This window comes from Pogona vitticeps, chromosome 4 (genome assembly GCF_051106095.1).
Source record: "Pogona vitticeps strain Pit_001003342236 chromosome 4, PviZW2.1, whole genome shotgun sequence".
Lineage (NCBI taxonomy): Eukaryota > Metazoa > Chordata > Lepidosauria > Squamata > Agamidae > Pogona > Pogona vitticeps.
This window is the reverse complement of record NC_135786.1, coordinates 238,155,833-238,176,921: the sequence shown is the minus strand read 5'-3', so window position 1 is coordinate 238,176,921 and position 21,089 is coordinate 238,155,833. Positions and strand designations below refer to the sequence as shown.

General features: G+C 48.7%; 1 protein-coding gene across 2 annotated transcripts in view; it reads left to right on the top strand.

The window, feature by feature from the left end:
- The first annotated feature begins 13 nt into the window (after nt 1–13).
- RECQL4 (RecQ like helicase 4) overlaps nt 14–21,089 on the top strand; it is a 33,118-nt gene continuing 12,042 nt past the window's right edge. Inside the window, exons 1-15 of one of the 2 annotated variants that reach the window (XM_072999437.2) lie at nt 14–191; nt 3,712–3,814; nt 3,927–3,960; nt 6,452–6,564; nt 7,977–8,120; nt 8,819–9,909; nt 10,411–10,510; nt 11,026–11,167; nt 11,546–11,674; nt 12,897–13,034; nt 13,468–13,560; nt 16,092–16,228; nt 16,951–17,034; nt 18,502–18,690; nt 20,504–20,686. In XM_072999437.2, the coding sequence (XP_072855538.2) occupies nt 3,731–3,814; nt 3,927–3,960; nt 6,452–6,564; nt 7,977–8,120; nt 8,819–9,909; nt 10,411–10,510; nt 11,026–11,167; nt 11,546–11,674; nt 12,897–13,034; nt 13,468–13,560; nt 16,092–16,228; nt 16,951–17,034; nt 18,502–18,690; nt 20,504–20,686 (2,661 nt within the window). In that variant the 5' untranslated portion in view covers nt 14–191; nt 3,712–3,730. Of the gene's footprint in view, nt 192–222; nt 244–3,711; nt 3,815–3,926; nt 3,961–6,451; nt 6,565–7,976; nt 8,121–8,818; nt 9,910–10,410; nt 10,511–11,025; nt 11,168–11,545; nt 11,675–12,896; nt 13,035–13,467; nt 13,561–16,091; nt 16,229–16,950; nt 17,035–18,501; nt 18,691–20,503; nt 20,687–21,089 lie in introns of those variants that run through there. The other variant, XM_078392039.1, reaches the window with a different exon arrangement.

Here is a 21,089-nt window from a genome sequence, read left to right as displayed (position 1 = left end):
GGCCGGGCGGCCGCTTCCTCCGCCTCTTCTGAGTTTCTGAAGAGAGAGGCCCCGCCCACCGGGAGCCGGCGGCGGATTGGCCCACCCCTGCCCGCCTCCCCCTCCCCCTCCCCGAGCCAGAGGCTCGCCGATTGGCCAAAGCGTCGGGAGCGCGGGAGAGGAGAATTTTCCGCCGTCGGACTCAGGCTGAGGTAACTGAGGGGGGACTCGGGCGGGCGGACGCCTTGGCAGGTGGAGGTGGAGGTGGAGGGAGGGAGGTGGGTGGGTGGGTGGGAGGGAGGGAGGGAGGTTGTGTGTGTGTGTGTGTGTGTGTGTGTGTGTGTGTGTAAATGCTTGGGTGCCTGAGCCCCTTTTTCGTTCCCGAAGGAGGAGAGGGGGGGGGAAAACACACACACAACGGTCCCAAGCCTCTTCGCCCGAGAAGACCCTTTCCCAGCCTCTCCTGCTTGAATCCACGCCCGTCCCCCAGAGCCAGACTCGCCTTGGACCCCCTGGTATCAAACCTTCCTGGGCCCCTTCCGGCGGAACTCCCTGCCACTGGATCCCCATCTTGGGCCTGGCCTTCCCCAGCCAGGCCAAAGACCCTCTTCCTCCTCAGGGAGGGCTGGGGTTTCCTAAAAACTACCTTGTGTTTTTTTTCATTCATTCATTCCCTCCCTTGAGGAATTCATCTCTTTTCCCACCCACCCCAGCCATTGGCCCGGTGGCGCCTCTGGCCGCCATAGCAGCGAAAAGGCCTGACAGCTGTGGCGCAGCCTTTGGGAAAGCTTTTTTTTTAAAAAAAAGACTACTGCTGTGCTCCCTACCTAGGGCTGCCCTTGGAAGCCGTGTGGGAATGTCTGCTCAAACCCACTTCTGGGACCAGCAAGTCAGATCCCGCGTCTTAGGGGTGGGGTGGGGGCCTTCGTGGCCTCCCTCTCCCTTCCAACGCTCCTTTTTTTCTAGGTGCTGGTTGTGACCTCGAGAGAGACCTCAAAGCTGTTTTTTTTTTTAAAGGCCTGGATGCCGAAGGTGAAGCCGCCATCTCTGGGCCGTGTGCTTCTCCTAGTCCCGCCTGGGAAAGGTGGGGAGGATCAAAACAATGGGGCCAAGAGAAAAGCAGCCTTTTCTCCTATCCTAGCCCCCATTTTGTGCAACATCGAGAGGCACTGGCCATCCCTCCTGATAGTTTGGCCATGACCAAAGACGACGTACTGTATCTCCAAATGCTGCCTTTTTTTAAAAAAGGGGAAGTTAGGTGCTCTTTGGATTTTCATCCCATTCCAGTGGGTGGTTTCACTGTATCTATTGGTCATGGTGTTGTGGAAGTAGTGCTCGGGAGGGGGTGTTGGGTGGTTCATGTTTTACCCTGTGCGCCGCCCAGGGCAGTATATAAAGTGAATAACTAAATTTTAAGAATGGTTCCATTCTGTCTTTCTTTATGAAATTTGATCTCAGTTTAATTCTTTTTAAATATGGTAATAGTTTTTTTTAGCTTTTAATATTCTTTGTTTTCATAGCGGGCTTGAGCCTTCTAAAGCGGAAAGGCAGGGTGTAAATGTTTAAAAATCAATCAATCAATAAGTGGTTCCCTTTTGTGATTAGAAGGTGAAATCCCACACCTGCGTGATCGCTGCCAGTTGTCCACTCCAGTTCTTTCAGGATTTCACTGAGAAGCATTTCCTATACATTTATTTATTTATTTATTTAATTTATATGCCGCCTACTCTACCCAGAGGTCTCTGGGCGGCTTACAATAATTAAAATTCAATACAATAAAATGATTAAAATACAATTAAAATACAATTAAAATTGCCATCATCAGGACCCACAGTTGTTATTTCAGTTAAAAGCCTTCTGGAACAGGAAGGTTTTGACCTGGCGCCGAAATGTCATCAACGTCGGCACCAGACGAATTTCAGTTGGGAGGGCGTTCCATAGTCTGGGGGCAGCTGCCGAGAAGGCCCTTTGTCTACAAGCCATCCCTCTTACCTCCTTGAGGGATGGCTCTTTCAAAAGGGCCCCCTGGCTAGATCTTAATTGCCGGGTAGGCTCATATGGAAGGAGGCGGTCCTTCAAGTATCCAGGGCCCAAGCCATTTAGGGCTTTATATGTCAAAACAAGCACTTTGAATTGGGCTCGGGCAGCAACTGGTAACCAATGTAAATTGAACAGAATCGGCTTGATATGTTCCCTGGCGGCTGCACCACTCACCAGCCGTGCAGCTCGATTCTGGACCAGTTGCAGTCGCCGGACCGTCTTCAAAGGCAGCCCCACGTAGAGCGCATTGCAATAATCTATACGAGATGTTACCAGTGTGTGTGTAACTGTCATGAGACTCCGCTCGTCCAGGTAGGGCCGCAGCTGGTATAATTTCCGCAGCTGAAGGAAGGCGCCTCTGGCCACCGAGTCCACCTGGGCTTCCAAAGTTAGACTGGGGTCCAGGAGCACCCCCAGGCTGCGGACCCTGTCCCTTAGGGGGAGTGAAACCCCATTCAGGGCAGGGAAATGGCCCTCCAACATGTCCGGCGAAGCACCCACTAACAGCACTTCCGTCTTGTCTGGATTGAGTTTCAATTTATTAACCCTCATCCAGTCCATTATCAGGTCCAGACACGAGTTCAGCACAGAAACTGCCTCACCTGGATTGGTGGAAAACGAGAGGTAGAGCTGAGTGTCGTCAGCATATTGCTGACTCCTCAGCCCAAACCTCCTGATGACCTCTCCCAGCGGTTTCATGTAGATGTTAAACAGCATGGGGGACAGTATCGAGCCCTGAGGAACCCCATGACATAAATGCCATGGGGCAGAGCAACTGTCCCCCAGCACCACCCTCTGGACACGGTCAGCTAGGAAGGAGCGGAACCACCGTAAAATAGTGCCCCCAACTCCTAACCCAGCCAGCCTATCCAGAAGGACACCATGGTCGATGGTGTCGAAAGCCGCTGAGAGGTCCAGGAGTATCAACAGGGCCACACTCCCCCTGTCTCTCTCCCGGCAAAGGTCATCGTACAGGCCGACCAAGGCAGTCTCTGTACATATCAGAGGGCTGCAGGCCACCTCCCTTCTTTGTTTCCTTAATCAAAACAGAAGCCTTCTACACCTGCTTATTTCCTTCCCTTCCTTTTCAGCCTGACCTCCTCTCTTCCAGCCCGCTCCATCTTATTTTAGAGTGCATTTCTCCCATGATACAACCGTGGCACTTGAAAAAACAGCAAAGAAAGGCGGTAACTTCCGTGAGGCAGAGATCTTATTTTCAAAAAGATTGTAATAGACAATATAAATTCATAACAGGGAAAACAGTAGTTGGGCGGAAATTGTATATGACATTATGTAGAACTATATGTAAAACACAAAGATCAGACCAAATTAAGTGTGTGTATGATCTCAACTGGAATAAAGAAATAACAGGCAAATGGCCTCTTCAGACAGAAAGAGAAGCTCGTTGTAGCTCTGCTTTGGTAGCTTTGAATGGAAGATAATAAATTTGGAAGCCACGTTTTCAGGGTGCTGAATTGCCTTTTCAGGAGCCAAATGTTGAACCCATGCCAACATGTAGATGGAGTCTTAGTGCTGTTTATACTAGACTGTTTATCCCTGCCTGCTATTTGCTGCCTGATCTTTTGAACAGTTTTTGTTGTTTCTGAACAAATGGGAGGGAAATGAAACAAATTACTGTATCCTGAAATGTGTGCTTCTTTTGTGTTTTATATTGTACTGTATCGCTTTCAGAAACTTCCCTGAGGTCATCATGGATAGATACAACAAAGTTAAACTGTTATTAAAACAGTGGGAGGCTTCATTTTTTCAGAAGAACCAGAGGAGAGCAAGCAAGGTACTTTGAAATACCCTGGATTTGATTGCTTTCGTGGGCAGTGACCCATAGCAGCATTACAGCCATGAAAAATTCTAAATCTATTTTTGACAAGTTTGTAATTGTCTTCTAGGCTGACATTTTGGAGGCTCCTGAAGACATCAAGAGTGAGTATGAATTTTCTCTCCAGCATGTTACTTTTCTGTGCTCCAAGGGGACGTCAGCAGAGATAGACATGAACCGCTGGCTCAGCAGTTTGTGCTTGTTTGTGTTTTGGGCAGAACACGTGTACAGCGCTTCTCAGCCCTGCGTCCTCCAATGAGTACCCGCTCAGAGGTAGTGCCCCATCTTCCCTGCCCCGCTTCCTCCGGTGGGTGTCCACCAGAAGAGGCAAGCTGGGAAAAATCCTGAACAACTCTTTGGTCGAAAAACAAACCAGCGCAAACCACTGGTTCATGTTCATCTCTAGATGCTAGATTTAGTCTAATCTGCAGGACAGACATCTAATGCTTTGGCAATCTAAACGGGCCTGCCTGTTTTGCTGAGAGGTTGCTGCTCAGAATCCCTCCCTGTATTTTTCAGTTCCCTGGTATGGTAAAAACAGGAGACGGGGGATGGTGGAGCTCTACGTGAAATCTTGTTCTTGTTGCCATTCTGCAGTCAAATTGAATTGGCTTGGTTGCATCATTATGTGTTTTCCCACACGTTTTAGTAGATCTGTTTTCTAGTTGATTAAGTCAGAATCCAAGCCTCTGTGTTCAACTCTTCATTGCTGTAACCATCTTTACATTCCTGATAATAACAAAGCAAAAACAAGGAACAAACGTGGCTTTCTTACTTAATTTTTCATTATTAGAAAAGTGATTGTTATTAAGACATTCCAATGTAGAGTACATTTGTTGAAAATAATGGAACATAAAGTTAATCATAATTAACTTAAGCCTTATTAATTAATTAACCCTAATTAATTAATTAATTAATTTATATGGCTTAAGTTGATTAGGATTACAAAATATATACAAAATTAATTAATTAGATTTTTATCCTGCCCCCCCCCCCCCCCAGATAGCATCTACTCGGGGCGGCTTACAAATACATAAGTACCATAAAACATCATAAAAACATCATGAACATTAAACAATTGAATCAATAATATACAGTAGTGTATTCAAGATGGGGAATGATCAAAAACAAGGAGATAGAATTCAAGAATTGATGGCTCTTAAAAACACCCAGCGAGGGTGCCAGGCGGATCTCTGTTGGAAGACTGTTCCATAGTCGAGGGGCCACTGCTGAGAAGGCCCGGTTTCTTGTTTTTTCTTTCTGGACCTCTCTCGGCGTTAGGCCCCTCAGCCGTACCTGCTTGCTTTGTCAAGTGATTCGGGTAGACCTGGGTGGGAGAAGGTGATCTGCCAGGTATTGAGGTCCCAAACCATTTAGGGCTTTATACGTCATCATTAACACTTTGAAGTCAATGCAGAAATGAATGAGCAGCCAATGCAAGGCAGCCAGAGTGGGAAAGATATGCTGGTATTTTCTCACCCCATTAAGGAGTCTGGCTGCTGCATTCTGCACCATTTGGAGCTTCCGCATCAATCTCAAAGGTAGCCCCACGTAGAGCGCATTACAGTGGTCTAATCTCGAGATTACAAGTGCGTGGACGAGAGTGGTGAGGGCCCTCCTCAGATATCACTGAGTTTGGGTCTGACCCAGATGTAGGCAAAAATAACTTCTCTGTTCTGTAGAAGTTTCATCATTGCCACTTATAAGGTGGGTTGTTCTCTATGAAAGCATATGGCAACTTCAGAGGACAGCACCAGAGCACAGAGTGCTGTCCTCTGAAGATGCCGGCCACAGAGACTGGCGAAACGTTTGGAAGAACAATCTTCAGAACACACCCAAAGAGCCCAGAAAACCCACAACAACCACTCTACTTGTTATTCTTTGGATGCCAGCCTAGAGATGGTCACGAACCGCATGTTGGTGTGGTTTGGTAGATCTGGCCCAAAGGGGTCACATGGGTGCCCTGGACTTCCCATCCTGTCTCCTCCTGGGGTTACCTGCTCAGAGGAGGAGGCGGGCAGGGAAGACCAGGGCACTGTCTCTTGAGTGAGCCCCCATAGGAGGTGGGGTGGGGAATATTGGGGACTTGCACAACACCTGCGGGCCCAATTTGCCGAGCCGCACCAAAGCATGGTTCATACCCATCTCTCTCATCATTTTTGCTGCAACAGACAAGGATAGCCACATATTTACAAATGTTCTTATAAAACTATTCGGCTGTTTTAATTACAATTGTCTGAGTAGTCCTTTGGCGGAGCATTGATAAGGTGCTTAAATATCTTAAGTAGTGATCTATTGCAACCAATTTGACCTTACGCTTGCTGGAGGTAGCCATGTTATTCTTTCACAGCAAAAACAAGGAGTCTTGTAGGGCCTTTACCAGGAAAGAGTTTTATTGAGCAAAAGAAGTAGGCATCTGAAAGAGTGAAAGGTTGTGGCAATTAGGGCATGTTCGACTTTAAGATGCCGCAAGACTTCTTGTAATTGAGTATAACAACTGCCTTAGAAGAGATCCCGGATTTGTGGCCAAGTGATTCTTACTGAGCTAAAAGGCCATTGTTAACTTTTAATTTAATTAATTTTTGTTTTTCACAGAACTATACAAAGAATACAAGCCACTAAAGGAAACCAAAGGGCATCATGAAAGCCTCACTGATTCAGAAGAAGTTTGCAAGCGAGCAACTCAGGAACACAGTGGAGCAGAACAGGTGAAAAAAGGGACCTTTGTGTTTTGCACATGGCTTCTGCTTTGTGATCCTGCAGGGAAAACATTTCATCCATTGTTTTTCATCTCAAGTCAAACCATACTCCTTTTGAAATGTTCTTTGTTTCTTCTATCCTGAATCCCTCGTAACATGTTAGCAGCCTTTCTCTATTCAATTACAGCAGTGGTTCTTAACCTTTGTTACTCGGATGTTTTTGAACTGCAACTCCCAGAAACCCCAGCCAGCACAGTTGGTGGTGAAGGCTTCTGGGAGTTGCAGTCCAAAACTCCTGAGTAACCCAAGGTTAAGAACCACTGAATTACAGCACTACATGGATGACTACGACTACCAGTTGTGGTGATTTATTTATTTCCATTTTTAAAAGGCAACTTTTACTTTCTACAGATACAGTTTCCATCTGGGAAATTAGGTTTAAAAAGGATTTCTAGGAATTTGATTATGCTTTTTATTTAGTAGTGAATAAGGTAGAAACCAACAACACAAAAATGTAGAGAGATGAGCCTAGTCTCATCCACGCAGTTCCTGGTTTTGCACACAAACTAGCACTTTGTATGACAGAATCACTAAAGGCATTTAAAGTAGAAAAAAGGTATCTTTACTTATAGTTACTATATGTCGCTACAGTCAGAAGGGGAAAAAAGGGGGGTGAGGAATGGAGTCTGAGGAATGGAGTCTGCAGCATGCAGGAGATCTTACTTGCTTGGTGCTTAGAAGATGGTCAGAGGAAAAAGAGAGGCCTGTCAGCAAAACAATGGAAGCAAAAACGAACAGGAAGGGAGCGGGACCTACCTCCCATGCGCGAGGCAGGAAAAGAACTTTCGAATCACATTAGTGGCAACAGACAGTCATATTAGGCTATAATGCCCCCTTCCCAACAGATTCTTCATTTAAAAAAATACTCTTTGAAGTAATCTGTTGTCCTTGCACCTTTCTTGTGTAGTTCCTTCATATATTATTTCCATGTTTTCTTCACTTTATCTTAATCAGATAATATATTCCACAGTTTTTCTTTCAGTGCCCCTATCTTAGATTAGATTTCCCTTTGATTTCTTAGATCCTATGAAAAGGGTTTTGTGCTTTTCTTATTTTTCTATTCTCTTCTAGGTTTTGTACCAGATTATCATAATAGCTCTCTGTGTCTCTATGTGATAGTAACTCAAACATTGCATTCAGATTTCTGTCATTTCTGTCATCTTTTAATGTCTTACTTATGGCTAGCAGTTTCAAGAATTTTGTCAGTTGTCCTTCTAGGCCTTTATTTTCTTTTGCCTACAGGTCTACCTCTTTTGCATTCTTCCTTGATAATATCTATGATTTCTATCCGCAGTTCTTCAAGTTCCCTGACAACTGAGTATAATAATTAAACTGTTATTTACACGGCCTTTATCCCTCAGGTCTCTGAATCTGATTGTTGGGGAACACACCTGAATCGAAGCCAGAGGATTCCTAAACTGACCCCAAAAGATCGGAACACACTGCAGGCTTCTGCACAGTATTTTGGGATGAAACTGAAGTGCAACTTGGGAGCAGCTGTTAAGGTTTGTGCTATGGGTGACTGGTGGTACCTTTGGACGCAGTTTGTGGGCAGAAGATATGCAGCTTCTAAAGACTGAAGATCCAGAAATCCTTAACCCCATGAAGTCCTTTCATGCTTGTGTTGGTAAATCCGCAGTGCCTACTAGTGCACTTGACACAAATAATTTAGAACTGTACATCAATACTCATCTATTAAAAAGTGGGTGAAATAAATTATGGGTTGACTAACATGCATGAAGAGCTCTTCAGCAATCTCTCCAGCTTTCAGCATAAGTCAAATCAACATTTACCCTTTCCCAACCCTCCTGATCTTCTTTAAAACTTGGGATACAGAGATATCTTACCTTACATGCACTTTTTCTGTGACAGCCAACCAGGAGGTGTTCTCACATAGGTTTGGTTCCAAACCATCAAGTAGGACCACCTCTGTGGAGCATAAATGCTCCTGCTTAGCTAGACTGCCATGTCTCCCTAAGCACAGCCTAGTTTGTTACCACCCCGTGTTTTACAAATATAAGCTTTCAGACCCAATGTCTGCTGTGCAGGGACCAACTATTTAGGAAAACAACCCTAGCTTATAAGAGGAGAGTTAGCTATTCTAACTGCCTTCAAGCGTTTCCTATGTATAGGGATACTTTCAGTACAAAATAAGAAGGAAAGAATTTGGATAATGATTTTGATTATTTTGTTTTGACCTCAGGAGCGTCCTGTAGCTTCACCAAAATCCCTTATTCCCAGGAGCAAGTCCGTCGCACTAGCGCAGAAGGGCCCTCAAGAGGCCACAAAGACGGCATCTTCCAAACCACCAGAGGCTTCTTTGTTAAAAGACAGTACAGAGCAACTGTCTGGACCTGATCCCAAGGAAATAGCAGCCCTCCTCCCCTCTTTTCTCCCAGGGCCGACTCCTTCGAGGCTTCTGTCTCCTGATCTAAAGCCAAAGCTTTCTTCACCTGGCAGGTTTCAGTGCCTGAAGCAGTCGGTGAGCCAACGACTGAGTAGCCTGGATCCCAACTGGCTTGACCGGTGCCAACAGTCCAACTCAAAGCCTGGGCAGGGACTGATAGGAGGCGGCTCTTGTGCCCCTCCGGATAGTTCAGACAAGCCCCAAGGATCTCCGGAAGTCACTTCTGTGGAAGAACTAGGCCCTTTCCCTTGCACCGGAGAGAGGCATTTTGATTCTCCCGGAGGGGCCCGTCAAGGAGTCAGGCTGGCAGGGCATCCCCCGGGCCCAAGTGTTGGAGGCAACCGTTGGCCCTGTGGGCAGGAGGGCCAGACCACAATGAAGACCTCGCATGAGGAAGAGGCCACTTCAGCACTCTCGAGAACCAAAGCTGAGCTTTCCTGCATCGACCGTACTTCTGAAGGGCAGATTTGCACAAAGGATGCTGCTCCGCCAAGGGAGAGGCGTCTTCTGGAAGGAACGGCAACGAGGCTGACGAGAGGCGCCTCCTGTGAAGCAGAGAAGGAGCCGTGTAGTCCTCCTGCCAAGAAAAGGAAAGCCTCTTGCCAAAGGAGGGCACCCAAGGCTGAAGCTCAGGAGGATCAAGATGTGGACAGTTCCAAAGGAAGCACCCCTGGTATAAAGCGCAAGAGAAAGAAAGAACTCATAGGAGACAGGCAGGCGAAAAAGCCACGTGCCGTCAGTCAGAAGGCTGGACTCACTGAAGAGGAGTTTAAGATGCCAGAGGAAAGCGGAGCGGTTCTTTCCCTTCCTTCTGAAAATCTACTTGGAGAAGTAGTTGGTGGAGAGTGTCCCAAGCCGAGGGGAAGGCCCGTGGGCTCAGCCGGCAGGTATGTCCGGGAAGGGAAGCGGATCTCCTGGAAAACACACACACACACACATCTCACTCTTATCACTGTTTAATATTCTGTCCTCTGTCAGACGAGATTCACAGAGAGTTCTATGAGGAAAAGGGGGCTTTCCCAGTCCATAGCAAACAACGTGTCCTGCTCTGATCGGCCCTTAAGACCTTGCTCTGTGGCGAAAGAGTCGTTCCATCTGGTACCTTACACTACTATGTTTCTGTGTGCAAGCTGTCATGGCATGAGAGTCTTGCTCTCATCTATGTTGCTTGAATCTACCCCTCTTCCACCCGTCCTTCATTTGAAGGACCCTTTATCTTTAGAACTTTATTTTTCTCGCATTTTGTTTTAATTCGTTACTGATTATCTTTTGTTATTGTTTTTTATGATTCTATTTGTAAACCGCCTAGAGTGTCCTGGGTAGCCAGATGGCTGTTATAAACATCAAACAAACCATTATTATAATACCGAGGGCCTGTCTCTTTCCAGGGCGCCACCCAAGAAGGATGGGAACTTTGTCCGCTTGAATCTCAAGAGGAAAACCCACGTGAAAGGGTTTGCATTGAGAGGAAAACAGCTTCGAAAACAAGTGAGTTGACCGCTAACTAGCAGTCCCTCTTGCTGTTGTTGTTGACACGAAGGACATGGTTAGCAAAAATGTGGGATGGTGTGGAATCAGAACAAGTGGACACGAGACTGTTCTCATGGAGGTTAGGGCCCTTAGCCGCTGCTCGTACTCTTGGATGAGAACTTCACTCCCTAGTGGAGAAAACAATATTGGGAATATTGGTCAAGTGGAGTCTGACCTGTGGCAAGGGACTTCTTCAATTGATCTGCTTAGATCCTGCCTACTCAAAGCGGATTGTCTTCCCTGATGAAGACAAGCCGTGCCACGTTCCGTCTCCCTCTTTTCCTGTTGCCTTCTGTTTTTCCAGCTGTTGTTGTCTCTTCGCTTGGGGGCTTGCCTTCTCACGATATGCCTGAGGTCTTTAAGCCCTCAAGAACTGGCTGTCCTGGGGACTGTCCAGAGGTGGAGACAACCAGGCTTGTGTTTCTGCTTCTCTGAAGCCATGCCAGATCATCGTCTTCTTGATGTCTCCCCAGGTGTGGAAACAGAAATGGCGAAAGAAGGGAGAGCACTTTGGTGGTGGTGGTGGAGGCGGCAGCAGGTTCTTGGACCGGGGCTCAGACTCTTGCTTCCGATGTGGGGGACTCGGTCACTGGGCTTCGCAGTGCAAGGGAAAAGGTAAGCCGCTCCATGTTGCGATAAGACTCCGAGGCCGTGGGGCAGAATCCAGGCCTTAATGATGTTGCATCGAAACGGGACAAAAGGAAGAACAATTGGCATGAGTTCTGCATGGCTAAGCATGACAACCCTAAAAAGAAAGGGCAAGAAAAACAGCATGAAGAGTTTGCATACAGTTTTCTGATAAGCTATTTTATGAGGGGGAAAAGACCTAGAAACCCTCAGTATCTTTCCTTTAGAGGGGGAAAAAGTCTATAGAATATCCCAGCGCCATATTTTTTTGCAAGCTGAGTATACGATGTGCCACTCCCATAGGAGAAACTCCCTTTTTAATGGCTTTTCATTACATCTGAAGCAACGTTCCTTCTCTTTCTCCAGTATCAGAGCAGCTCCCTGCCGGCAACCCTCGAGTGGAAGAGGACAGCTGTGAGGTTGAAGAGGAAGTGCCCTTGCTAACTCTGGAGGAAGTGGCTCAGATGACAAACACAACCTACAGCAAGATTTCAGGTCAGAGAGCCTGGCGTTGGAGCCCCTTCACGTTCGAAGCTGTGCTCACTCCAACCAGGAAAGGGTTTCTGTGGCCCAGTTCCTTCACAGGGTCAGCATGCAGCTGAACAAGAACTCAGGCTGAGTTCTGGCTACCATTTCTGGCTGTCTTTTCTCTTTTGTAACTCCATGTTTAATCATTTTCTGCCGGTGAGGACATGGACCATGTAATGATTTAACATGAACAGATAAAGCTTAGCCCTGAAACAAGGGTAGGCATCATGAGACCCCTTCCCAGCCAGTTTTATTGACCTCCCTAAGAGATCCCCAAGCCTCTGATTTTTAAATAATATCCTCCAAAATACATGGTGGAATGCATCACTAAAAGAAGGGCAGGATGGCTCCAACCTGCTCTTCCATTGTGTTTCCCTTGATTTTAAATATATACCATGAGGGTTAATGTTGTTAAGTAGTTAACTATTGTTTACATCCTTTATTTTTATGCAGAATTTTGTCATTATGTTTACTTTTCGCTGGTAAGGATGTTTTTATGTGGATTAGGCTTCCTAGTTTCTGACTTCCTAGCTTCTCCTTAAACTAGAAGGAATCCAGGAAGTACTTAATCGAAGTGAAGGCTTTTTGAATCGATTTACATCAAGAAGATGCAATTTTCCATACGTATAAACAACGCAAGCAGTTGCTGGCCTCTAAATAAGGCGGAATAAGCTTAAAGTTGATGCAGTTACAGTAGGACAGTAGCTGGGACCGGTGGCACCATTTTTTCACTGGTGGACCACACCGTCATTTTTTTCTATAGTTTTTTCCCCTTGTTTTTTGAGGTGGGATTGCGGAGGTATGTGCAGCCCCTAAGTGACTGGCCAGATGGGAGTGTGGTCTTTGGGCCAAGGAAAGGTTCCCCACCCTGATTTAAAGCAGGCCTTCCTATATGAAATGATAACTGAAGGCTGTCTTGGGGGTTCCTGGTGGGAATTTACAGCGTCACTCCCATAAAGGTGAAACATAGCGTAGACATCTGGTGTTGCTGCTGCCAGAGTTTTTTCTATGGGTTCTTAGTCTGGTGTCTTTGGGAAGGGGTGGGTGGGGTGCAGCACATACCAGCACCCTGCTGGTCCTTGGTTTGTCAGCGTTTGCAGAGTTTCTCATCTCGGGGTGTCTGAAGATGGCCACTACTGAATATCCCTGCCCACCCGGTATTCATAGCTTGTTTTTCCTTTTTCCCCAGCAAATATTGAGAACAATCAGCAAGGTCCTCAAGAGGAAGAGGTTTACTTCCATGCGCAGAGGCCTGCATGCGAACCTTTCTGCCCACCAGAGCCGATGGAGCCTCTCTACAGCCTGGGGCAGGACGGGAAGGTGAGAGGTAAGGTGCAGAGAAAAGTCCACCCCTTATTGGGGATGTGGGAGGATGGGAGAAAGAGCCTGCCACGGGACATGTGGGCAAAGCCATGTGCCCCATTGAGATGTGGGTTTTGAGGACTGGCCGTGCTGAATGCTTGTATCAGATGCCTGGAGAAGGGTTGGGGTGTCTATTGTAGGCGGTCCCGCCATTGGGTATTTCAGCAGCATGAAAGAAAGTGGCATTGGGCGCCAATTTCAGAGAGAACTTGGAAAACGTCCTTTTCTTTTTTTGCTGCTAGTGGTAACCCAAAAATATTTTTCCAAGCTGTGGAATGTGGGGAGAAGTATTTGATCTGTGTCATTGTGCTGCTGACCCTGGGAGGTATGCCCAGTAACCCTAAATTCTCTCCTTTCCTGAGTGGGGGTGTGTGTTTCCTTTTCGTGTGTGTGCGCAGAGACCACTCCTGAAGTATTCCAAGCCCTGAAGGAGTTGGGCTACACCTCCTTCCGCCCAGGACAAGAAGCAGCTGTGATGAGGATCCTCTCAGGTGAGAACATGGGATCACATGAAACCAGGGTGGAATGCTGGCTCCTCTGAATGAAAGGCTTACATGACAGGGGGGATGATGATGATCATGATGATGACAACAGGATACAATCAGGTCTGTTCCAACTGACGGCAACATTTTCCAGGGTTTTCTAGGTACAGGGTATTCCGAACTGGTTTATCCTTCTCTCTTCTGGGAGCCCTCTGAGACTGTGCAGCTTTCCCAGGGCTACACGCTCTGGCTCTCCTCCGAGGAAGCACAGTGGGGAATCAAGCCCCATCAGCCTCTGGCTCCGCTGCTAGATATCCAAGTCACGGAGATATCCAGCCAGCTGGAAACAACGATAGACATTATTTATTTATTTATTTATTTATTTATTCGATTTATACTCCGCCCATCTAGACCAAAGTCTACTCTGGCAGCTAACCATAAGACCAAAAAAAAGCAATATAGTAAAATAAAGGAAAACAATCCTTCACAGATGTGGAGTATCTTCAGGGGGGGCAACCAGAATATTCCCCCAAAGGTGTGAGAGCTTGGGCATTCTTCAGAGCTCTTTGCCTAGCTAAGGGGTAAATGAAAATTTAGGGGGACGGGAGAAGAAGAAACCAAATGCTCCAACATGAGGCCGGACGTCATAGCCAAGAGATCTGTGGCTCAGGACCCCTGTCCTAAGGGAGATTTCTGACGGAGGGCATTAACCAGTGCTGGTTGCTGCAGATGCTAAAATACACCTATTTGGAGGGGGAAAGAAGATCAGTGGTTGATCCCCATTTTTTGTATCTCCTCCAAGCCTGACGGCTGCTGATTTCTTTCTGTTGCCTGAAACACTCAGGTTCTGGGGAGGCAGGAAACAGAAGAAATAAGAAACCGGATGTCTGCTTATATTTCTAAAGGAAGAGGTTAATTTTAGCTGGTGTACTAAATTACAAAGGTGGATTGAAGGCAAGGGTGGTAGTTATACCTAGTGGCTAGAGGACAAGGAACACTCAGGAGGCAAAGTTCCCTCTTCAGGTGAGAGGAAAATCTCCTTCTAGAGTAGGAGCTTCTCCGGGACGGTTGGATACAGTATTTTCAAAAACCGCATTTGGGCTCAAAAACTCTTGCCCAGATGTGAAACACGGGCCCTTCCGTTCATGCTGCTTTCCAGCTCTTTGAGAGGGCAGATGGAGACCAGTGTGGGAGCACTGAGAATGAGTGCTGGTTTGGGGAGGGAGAGAGAAACAGGGAGAGGGGCCTTTCTCACGTGGCACTTGGGAAGGGATCAGAATGCTTCAGGGCACATTTTCCTAGTCATCTGAATCCATCCGTCCCCCCAACCTTCTTCCTGAGCTGCACGTCCCCTTCAGTGCCATGTGTGGGTATTACTTTATGGCCCACCTGGTCCCTTTTTCTGAACCAAGAGGGAAAGGAAACAGTAATTCCAGGTTCTCCTGTTCCCTCCTGGTTGAATGGCTGGCTCCGATTTCCCACCCCTGGAGACCCCGGAGGCCTTACTGCTTTGGCCTTTCAGTCAAGAGCTGGGGCGAGTTCCAGCTTTCTAGTGCTACGGGGCCTGCCCGTTGTGTGGCCTTGTCAGTTCTCAGGTCTGATTTCAGCACCCTCTCTGTGGACAGCTCCCTGTCCCATGCAGCAGCAGCCGCTGCCAAGAAGGCTGGATTCCTGAACCAGTGAGAATCTGAAATCCTGCCGTGCCGTGGGCTGGAGAAAGCTCATTCCCTCCATGCGCTAGCAGATATGTATGCCCTTAGACTTTGATGAGGGTGCTCTCTGGCCGCTTAACAAGAGCAGGGCCCAGTCTCTGAGAAATTCTAGTTGCTTTCTGTCTCTCTGCAGTGGGAGCCCAGGCTCTGCTCTTTAATTCCAGATCTTCATACAGGCCCAGGCTGCCTCCCGGACATACAGGATTTCTGAAAGTGGGGAGGGGGTGTTCCTCTTGCACACAGGCCAGTGTGTTCCAAGTGAAGGGTCATGGGTGCCAAACTGAGCTGCAGCGCTAGCAGCATGGAAGAGAGTTCTCCTAAACTTGCCCCAGGGTTCTAATCTGGACAGGGACACAGCGTGACTCTCTCGACCTAAACTGCCTCTGAGGGTTGTGTTAAGAATCAAACGGGCTGGGTGGACTTTACAACAGGTCCCTTGCTCCTCGTTGGTGCTCTCCCAATGTGCTGCTGACAGCTGTTGTCATCATCCCCGCTGGCTGTGCTGGCCTGGGAATCCTGGGGGAGGGGGGTTCCTGTACCTCTGGAGGACCCCCGTTGGGTGGTGGTGGCTGTGTTCCATCTTCCAAAACTGCTTGGAGGACAGTAATAAACATGTCAAGCCGTCAAAGTTTTGTGCATACCACCGAAGCCTCCTTGTTGTCAGGACAGGTAACGGCAGAACAAGCCTGCTGGGGAATTGCCCCTGTGCGCACAGGAAGATCCAGGAGCCTTTTGGCATCCCAGTGAGATCAGCCCCGTAGCCCCCCTGTTGTTCTTCCCCTGCCTTTCCTAACCATTTCTGTTCCTTCCTTGTCCCCCCTTTTCCAGGTCTCTCAACGCTGGTGATTCTCTCCACTGGAATGGGGAAATCTCTGTGTTACCAGCTCCCGGCCTACCTGTACAGCAAGCGGTCCAAATGCATCACGCTGGTGATCTCACCCTTGGTGTCCCTGATGGATGACCAGGTAGGTTTGCCACTGGGCCTGAAGGGCGGTGCAATTTCTTTGCTGATGGTGTGCAGTCAAGGGAAGAGGGAAGTCCTCTGGGCTCGGCTGGGGTTTCTGTGGCCGTGCTCTCAGCTCCTCCATTCCTCTGAGAGAGAGGACCTCTTTTTCAAAATATCCAATTTCTTCACACACGAACCTGTCAGGACAGAAGAGTCCCAATGGCAGCTTCTATGTTTGTTCTGAGTCAAGCTGAGGAAATTTCATGGAGAGAGAGAGCCATGGGAGGAGCATGTCAGCTGAAGGCCCGTCTGTTTGGTACCATGAAAGGATTTGTAGAGAGAAGCAGCCAGTTTTCAAAGAGAGGAGGAGGAGGAGCAAAAGACGATGGTGTGCCTGTTGCAGATGACCAAGAGATGGGACAGCGAGAACTGAAGATGTGGAGAGAGTAGGCAGAGCTCAGAAGGAGACAGGGACCAAAATTTGGCGAATAACGATGGGAAAGCAGTGCAGAGACTCAAGGGAGCTCCTTGAACTTGGGCTCTTTAGTGAGTTCCTGGTGCCGACGGAGGATCCGAGCAGAAGGCATAAGATGAAAACCTGCACGTCTTCTTCTCCCTCCAGGGCAACTGGGCCAAAGGCCCTGGCCTCTGTTGAGGTTGGTTGAGGGAATGTCTGTCTCTGAAGGGTGCTGTGTCCCTCTCTCGCCCTGGAGCAGGACACCCTCAGTGCTTCTTTTGCAGGTCTCTGGCCTTCCTAGATGCCTGAAAGCCGTCTGCCTTCACTCGAACATGTCCAAGAACCAGAGGGTGGCTGCTCTAGAGAAGGTGAGCCAGCTGATGGAGAGACCGAAGTCGTCTTCCTGCCGTGGGACAAAGGCCGTCCTGTCTTCTCTGCTCTCTCTAGGCTCCAGCTTGGAGCTGAGTGAGAGAGTGGCTTGAGTTCCTGGTGCAGAGGTGAGAGGCGATGGAGGGATTTCCTGATTCCTCTCTCAGTCTCTGAATGCCGACCCCACAGCAGCATCTCTGTCGTAATGTGTGCTTGGATTACAGGGGATTGACTGTCTGAATTGGTGGTTCCCAAACTTGGGTCCTTAGAGCTTCTTGGACTCAAACCCCCAGAACCCTTCACCACTAGCTGTGCTAGCAATGGGATGACTGGGAGTTCATTCATTCGTTCGTTCGTTCGTTCAGTCCATCTGGCCATCCAAGAATCTCTGGGGATCCAGAGTTGGGAACCACTGAGCCAAATCCCAGATTTCATGTTGGCAATCAAGGCTAGGGCATTCTGGGAGTTGGGAGTTCAGGGGAAAAAGTACAGTGGTGCCTCGCTTAGCGATGTTAATCTGTGCAGAAAAAATCTCTGCTAAGTGATAACATCGCTAAGAGAAAATAAAAAGCCCCTAGAAACGCATTAAAACGTGCTTAAAGCGTTCCTATGGGCTTTTTGTTTGTTTGTTTAGTCATTTAGTCGTGTCCGACTCTTCGTGACCCCATGGACCAGAGCACGCCAGGCCCTCCTGTCTTCTACTGCCTCCCGGAGTTGTGTCAGGTTCATGTTGGTTGCTTCGCAGACACTGTCCAGCCATCTCATCCTCGGTCGTCCCCTTCTCCTCTTGCCATCACACCTTCCTAACATCAAGGTTTTTTCCAAGGACTCTTTTCTTCTCATGAGATGGCCAAAGTACTGGAGCCTCAGCTTCAGGATCTGTCCTTCAAGTGAGGTGGGCTTAAAATTCACCTTTAAGTGAAGATCCTCCATAGGGGCGGCCATTTTCAGTGCCTCTTAAGCGAGGAAACACAGCGGGCGGCCATTTTTTTTACCCTGTGGCCATTTTGAAACCGCCGATCAGCTGGCCTATCGCAAAGCGAAATTTCCCCATAGGGACATCGCAAAGTGATCACTTTTGCGATGGCAAAAAGTCCATCGCAAAGCGATTTCATTGCTATACGAAGCGATCGCTATGCGAGGCACCACTGTCCCTTAATTCTTACGACAGGCCAAAGTTTAAGTGCAGACAGGGACTGAATGTTCCAGTCGTAGAATGGAAACGAGGGTGAAGGCTGGTCCCTGAGCTGTTGTTCCTTGAAGTGGCCGGGGAGGTGGGAAGAGAAGGTAACAGCACGGGGGGGGGGGGCGACATGTTTATTGTCCGCAGTGCCTTGCACCCGGGACCGGCTCTGCCTCCTTCAGAATCAGAGGCTCGCCTTCCGCAGCCAGGTTGCTGCTGAATGTTTAAATGGCATGGAGACGGAAGTGCCTGATTGTCAGCCGCAGCGTTTGCGTGTTCTCAGGTGAAGGCCGGGAAGGTTCACGTGCTCCTGCTCTCCCCAGAGGCGTTGGTCGGAGGAGGCCTGTCAGGGTCCAGCTGCCTCCCCCCGGCTGACCAGCTGCCCCCGGTGGCTTTCGCTTGTATCGACGAAGCGCACTGTGTGTCGGAGTGGTCCCACAACTTCCGCCCTTGTTACCTGCGGCTCTGTAAGGTACGGAAGCAGCCTGGGTGTTGGGGGAAACACCAAGTGGCGCCTCTGGGGTGGAAGCCCGGGCAGACGTTTAGACGCTGGCTGTGTTCCTTTGTGTGTCGTCAAGTTGGAAGGAGCGTCTCGGTGGCCATGGTAAGGCTCTCCAAGTAAGAGATATTCCTGGAGGAGGGATTCCACCCGTCCCACCTTCCCCAGTGAGTTTCCGTGGCGTTTCCGCAGGGATTCGAAGTCAGGTCTCCTGAAGTCCTGGTCTCTGTCACTCTGACCACAACACGACCCAGGGTGCTTGCAGGCTCTGATCCCTGGGAAAGGAGAAGAGGTGACCAGTGAAAACAAACTGGTGTGCACCTGTGGTGTAAAGGTTAACAGAAGTGATCCCAGCCACCACAAGATGTCCAGGGCACCAGACTCTCTCTCTCTCTGTCTCTCTCTCTCTGTGCAATGAATGTGCGTGCATAAAAAACCCATGGAGGTACCAGAACGTGCCACAAGATGGAGCCAAAAACCATGCTATGGAGAGTGTTTGCTATTAAAAGAGTGTTCTGGGTTTTTTATGCATCTGCAGGGGGTGGGTGGGATGGTTTGGCACCAGTCCCTCATGGATGTGGGTCTCCCGCTGCAGTTGCAAAACCAGCGGCAAAGCTCATTTGCCTGTTGCTGGACATGTTGCTCAAGAGACCCTGGAGGTCATAGTCATTCACCTGGAAAGGTCTGTGGGGAACCATGCTGAATGTCCTGCAAACAGCATAGAAGCATAGCACTCAGTAGCATCAAAGGATCAAGCAGGAATCTGAACACGTGCAGAGTTCCTTTTCCTTCCCACACATCACCCACAGCCACTCCTGCACACTTGAAGCCAAGGAGGAATTTTCCAGAGAAGAACCTGTGTGTTTTAGGCAGAGTGCAACCCACTGCACTGCACTTCTCTCTCTCTCTCTGCACAAATTAATTTTGGTTCAAATGTAGATTGGTGTCTTGAGGTTTTTTTTTTTTGTGCTGGGTTATTCTATGGGGATGCACAAAAACAAGTTACATTTAAAAGGATTGCGTGTGATTGTGCAGTTCTGATGCATCATCTTTGGATAGCCAAACCAATCAAGAAACGCAGAGAATATTTTTCCACACTTATGTCTTAAGTGGGACTGTTGCTCAGCGTGTCAGAGAGCACAGCACATTCTGTCGGGGAATTATTCAGCATTCTGCTGATTCACTATTCTTTTTTCCCTGAAGAAAGTTTGAGCTCGCCTGAGTAACCGCCCTATTCTTTCTCCTGGGCCTCGAGACAATTTGCCTTTCCCTTCTGCACACTGTCCAGATGGTAGATGGTAGGGACGTGGTGGCGCTGCGGGCTAAACCGCAGAAGCCTGTGCTGCAGGGTCAGAAGACCAAGCAGTCGTAAGATCGAATCCACGTGACGGAGTAAGCGCCCGTTGCTTGTCCCAGCTCCCGCCAACCTAGCGGTTCGAAAGCATGCAAATGCGAGTAGATAAATAGGGACCACCATGGTGGGAAGGTAATAGCGTTCCGTGTCTAAGTCGCACTGGCCATGTGACCACGGAAGATTGTCTTCGGACAAAACGCTGGCTCTATGGCTTGGAAACGGGGATGAGCACCGCCCCCTAGAGTCGAACACGACTGGACAAAAATTGTCAAGGGGAACCTTTACCTTTACCTCTGCACACTGGTGCCCCCGCAGGAGCCACAGTGCCCGAGAGGAAAATAGTGCTGTAGCGGCTTCTGCTTTGCCCGTGCTGTGGTGCAAGGGCCTCGGTTGGCCTCTCTGCTCGCCTGACCTCATCTACCTTCTGGACAGGTGCTTCGGGATCGCTTGGGTGTGCGCTGCTTCTTGGGCCTCACGGCCACGGCCACCCTCTCTACCGCACAGGACGTGGCTCATCACTTGGGGATCCCAGAGGGTGAAGGGATTGCCGGGCGCTCTACTGCCGTCCCCTCAAACCTGCACCTCTCGGTGTCTACCGATAAAGACAAGGACCAGGTAAGGAGAGGAACTGGAGAGCTGCTTCTCCCAACATCAGTATGGAGGTCTAGCTTCAACGGAAGCTCCTCACCTAAGGCTCTTGGGGTTGCTAAGGACAAAAAGCGGTGAGTGCGAGGAGAGGCTTTAATGACAAGACCGGTTTTCAAGGGGATATGGCAAACGCTGGTTCCAGCCCAAGTGATGGAGCAGGTCCATTCCAGTCCCTCTCCCCAGGGGCGTGAAGTTCCTGGATGGTTTCCTGAGGGTTCTGGTCCCTGGGAGGGAGGAGCCCTCACGAACAGATGTGAGCAACAGCTTGTGTCGAGGGCTCCCTTTTCCTCAACCCTGGAAGAGCAGAGGCAGGAGGAGAAGCAGGGCCTTCCTCCTGCTTCATCTCATGAGTCGTTTCCCCCCCAATAGA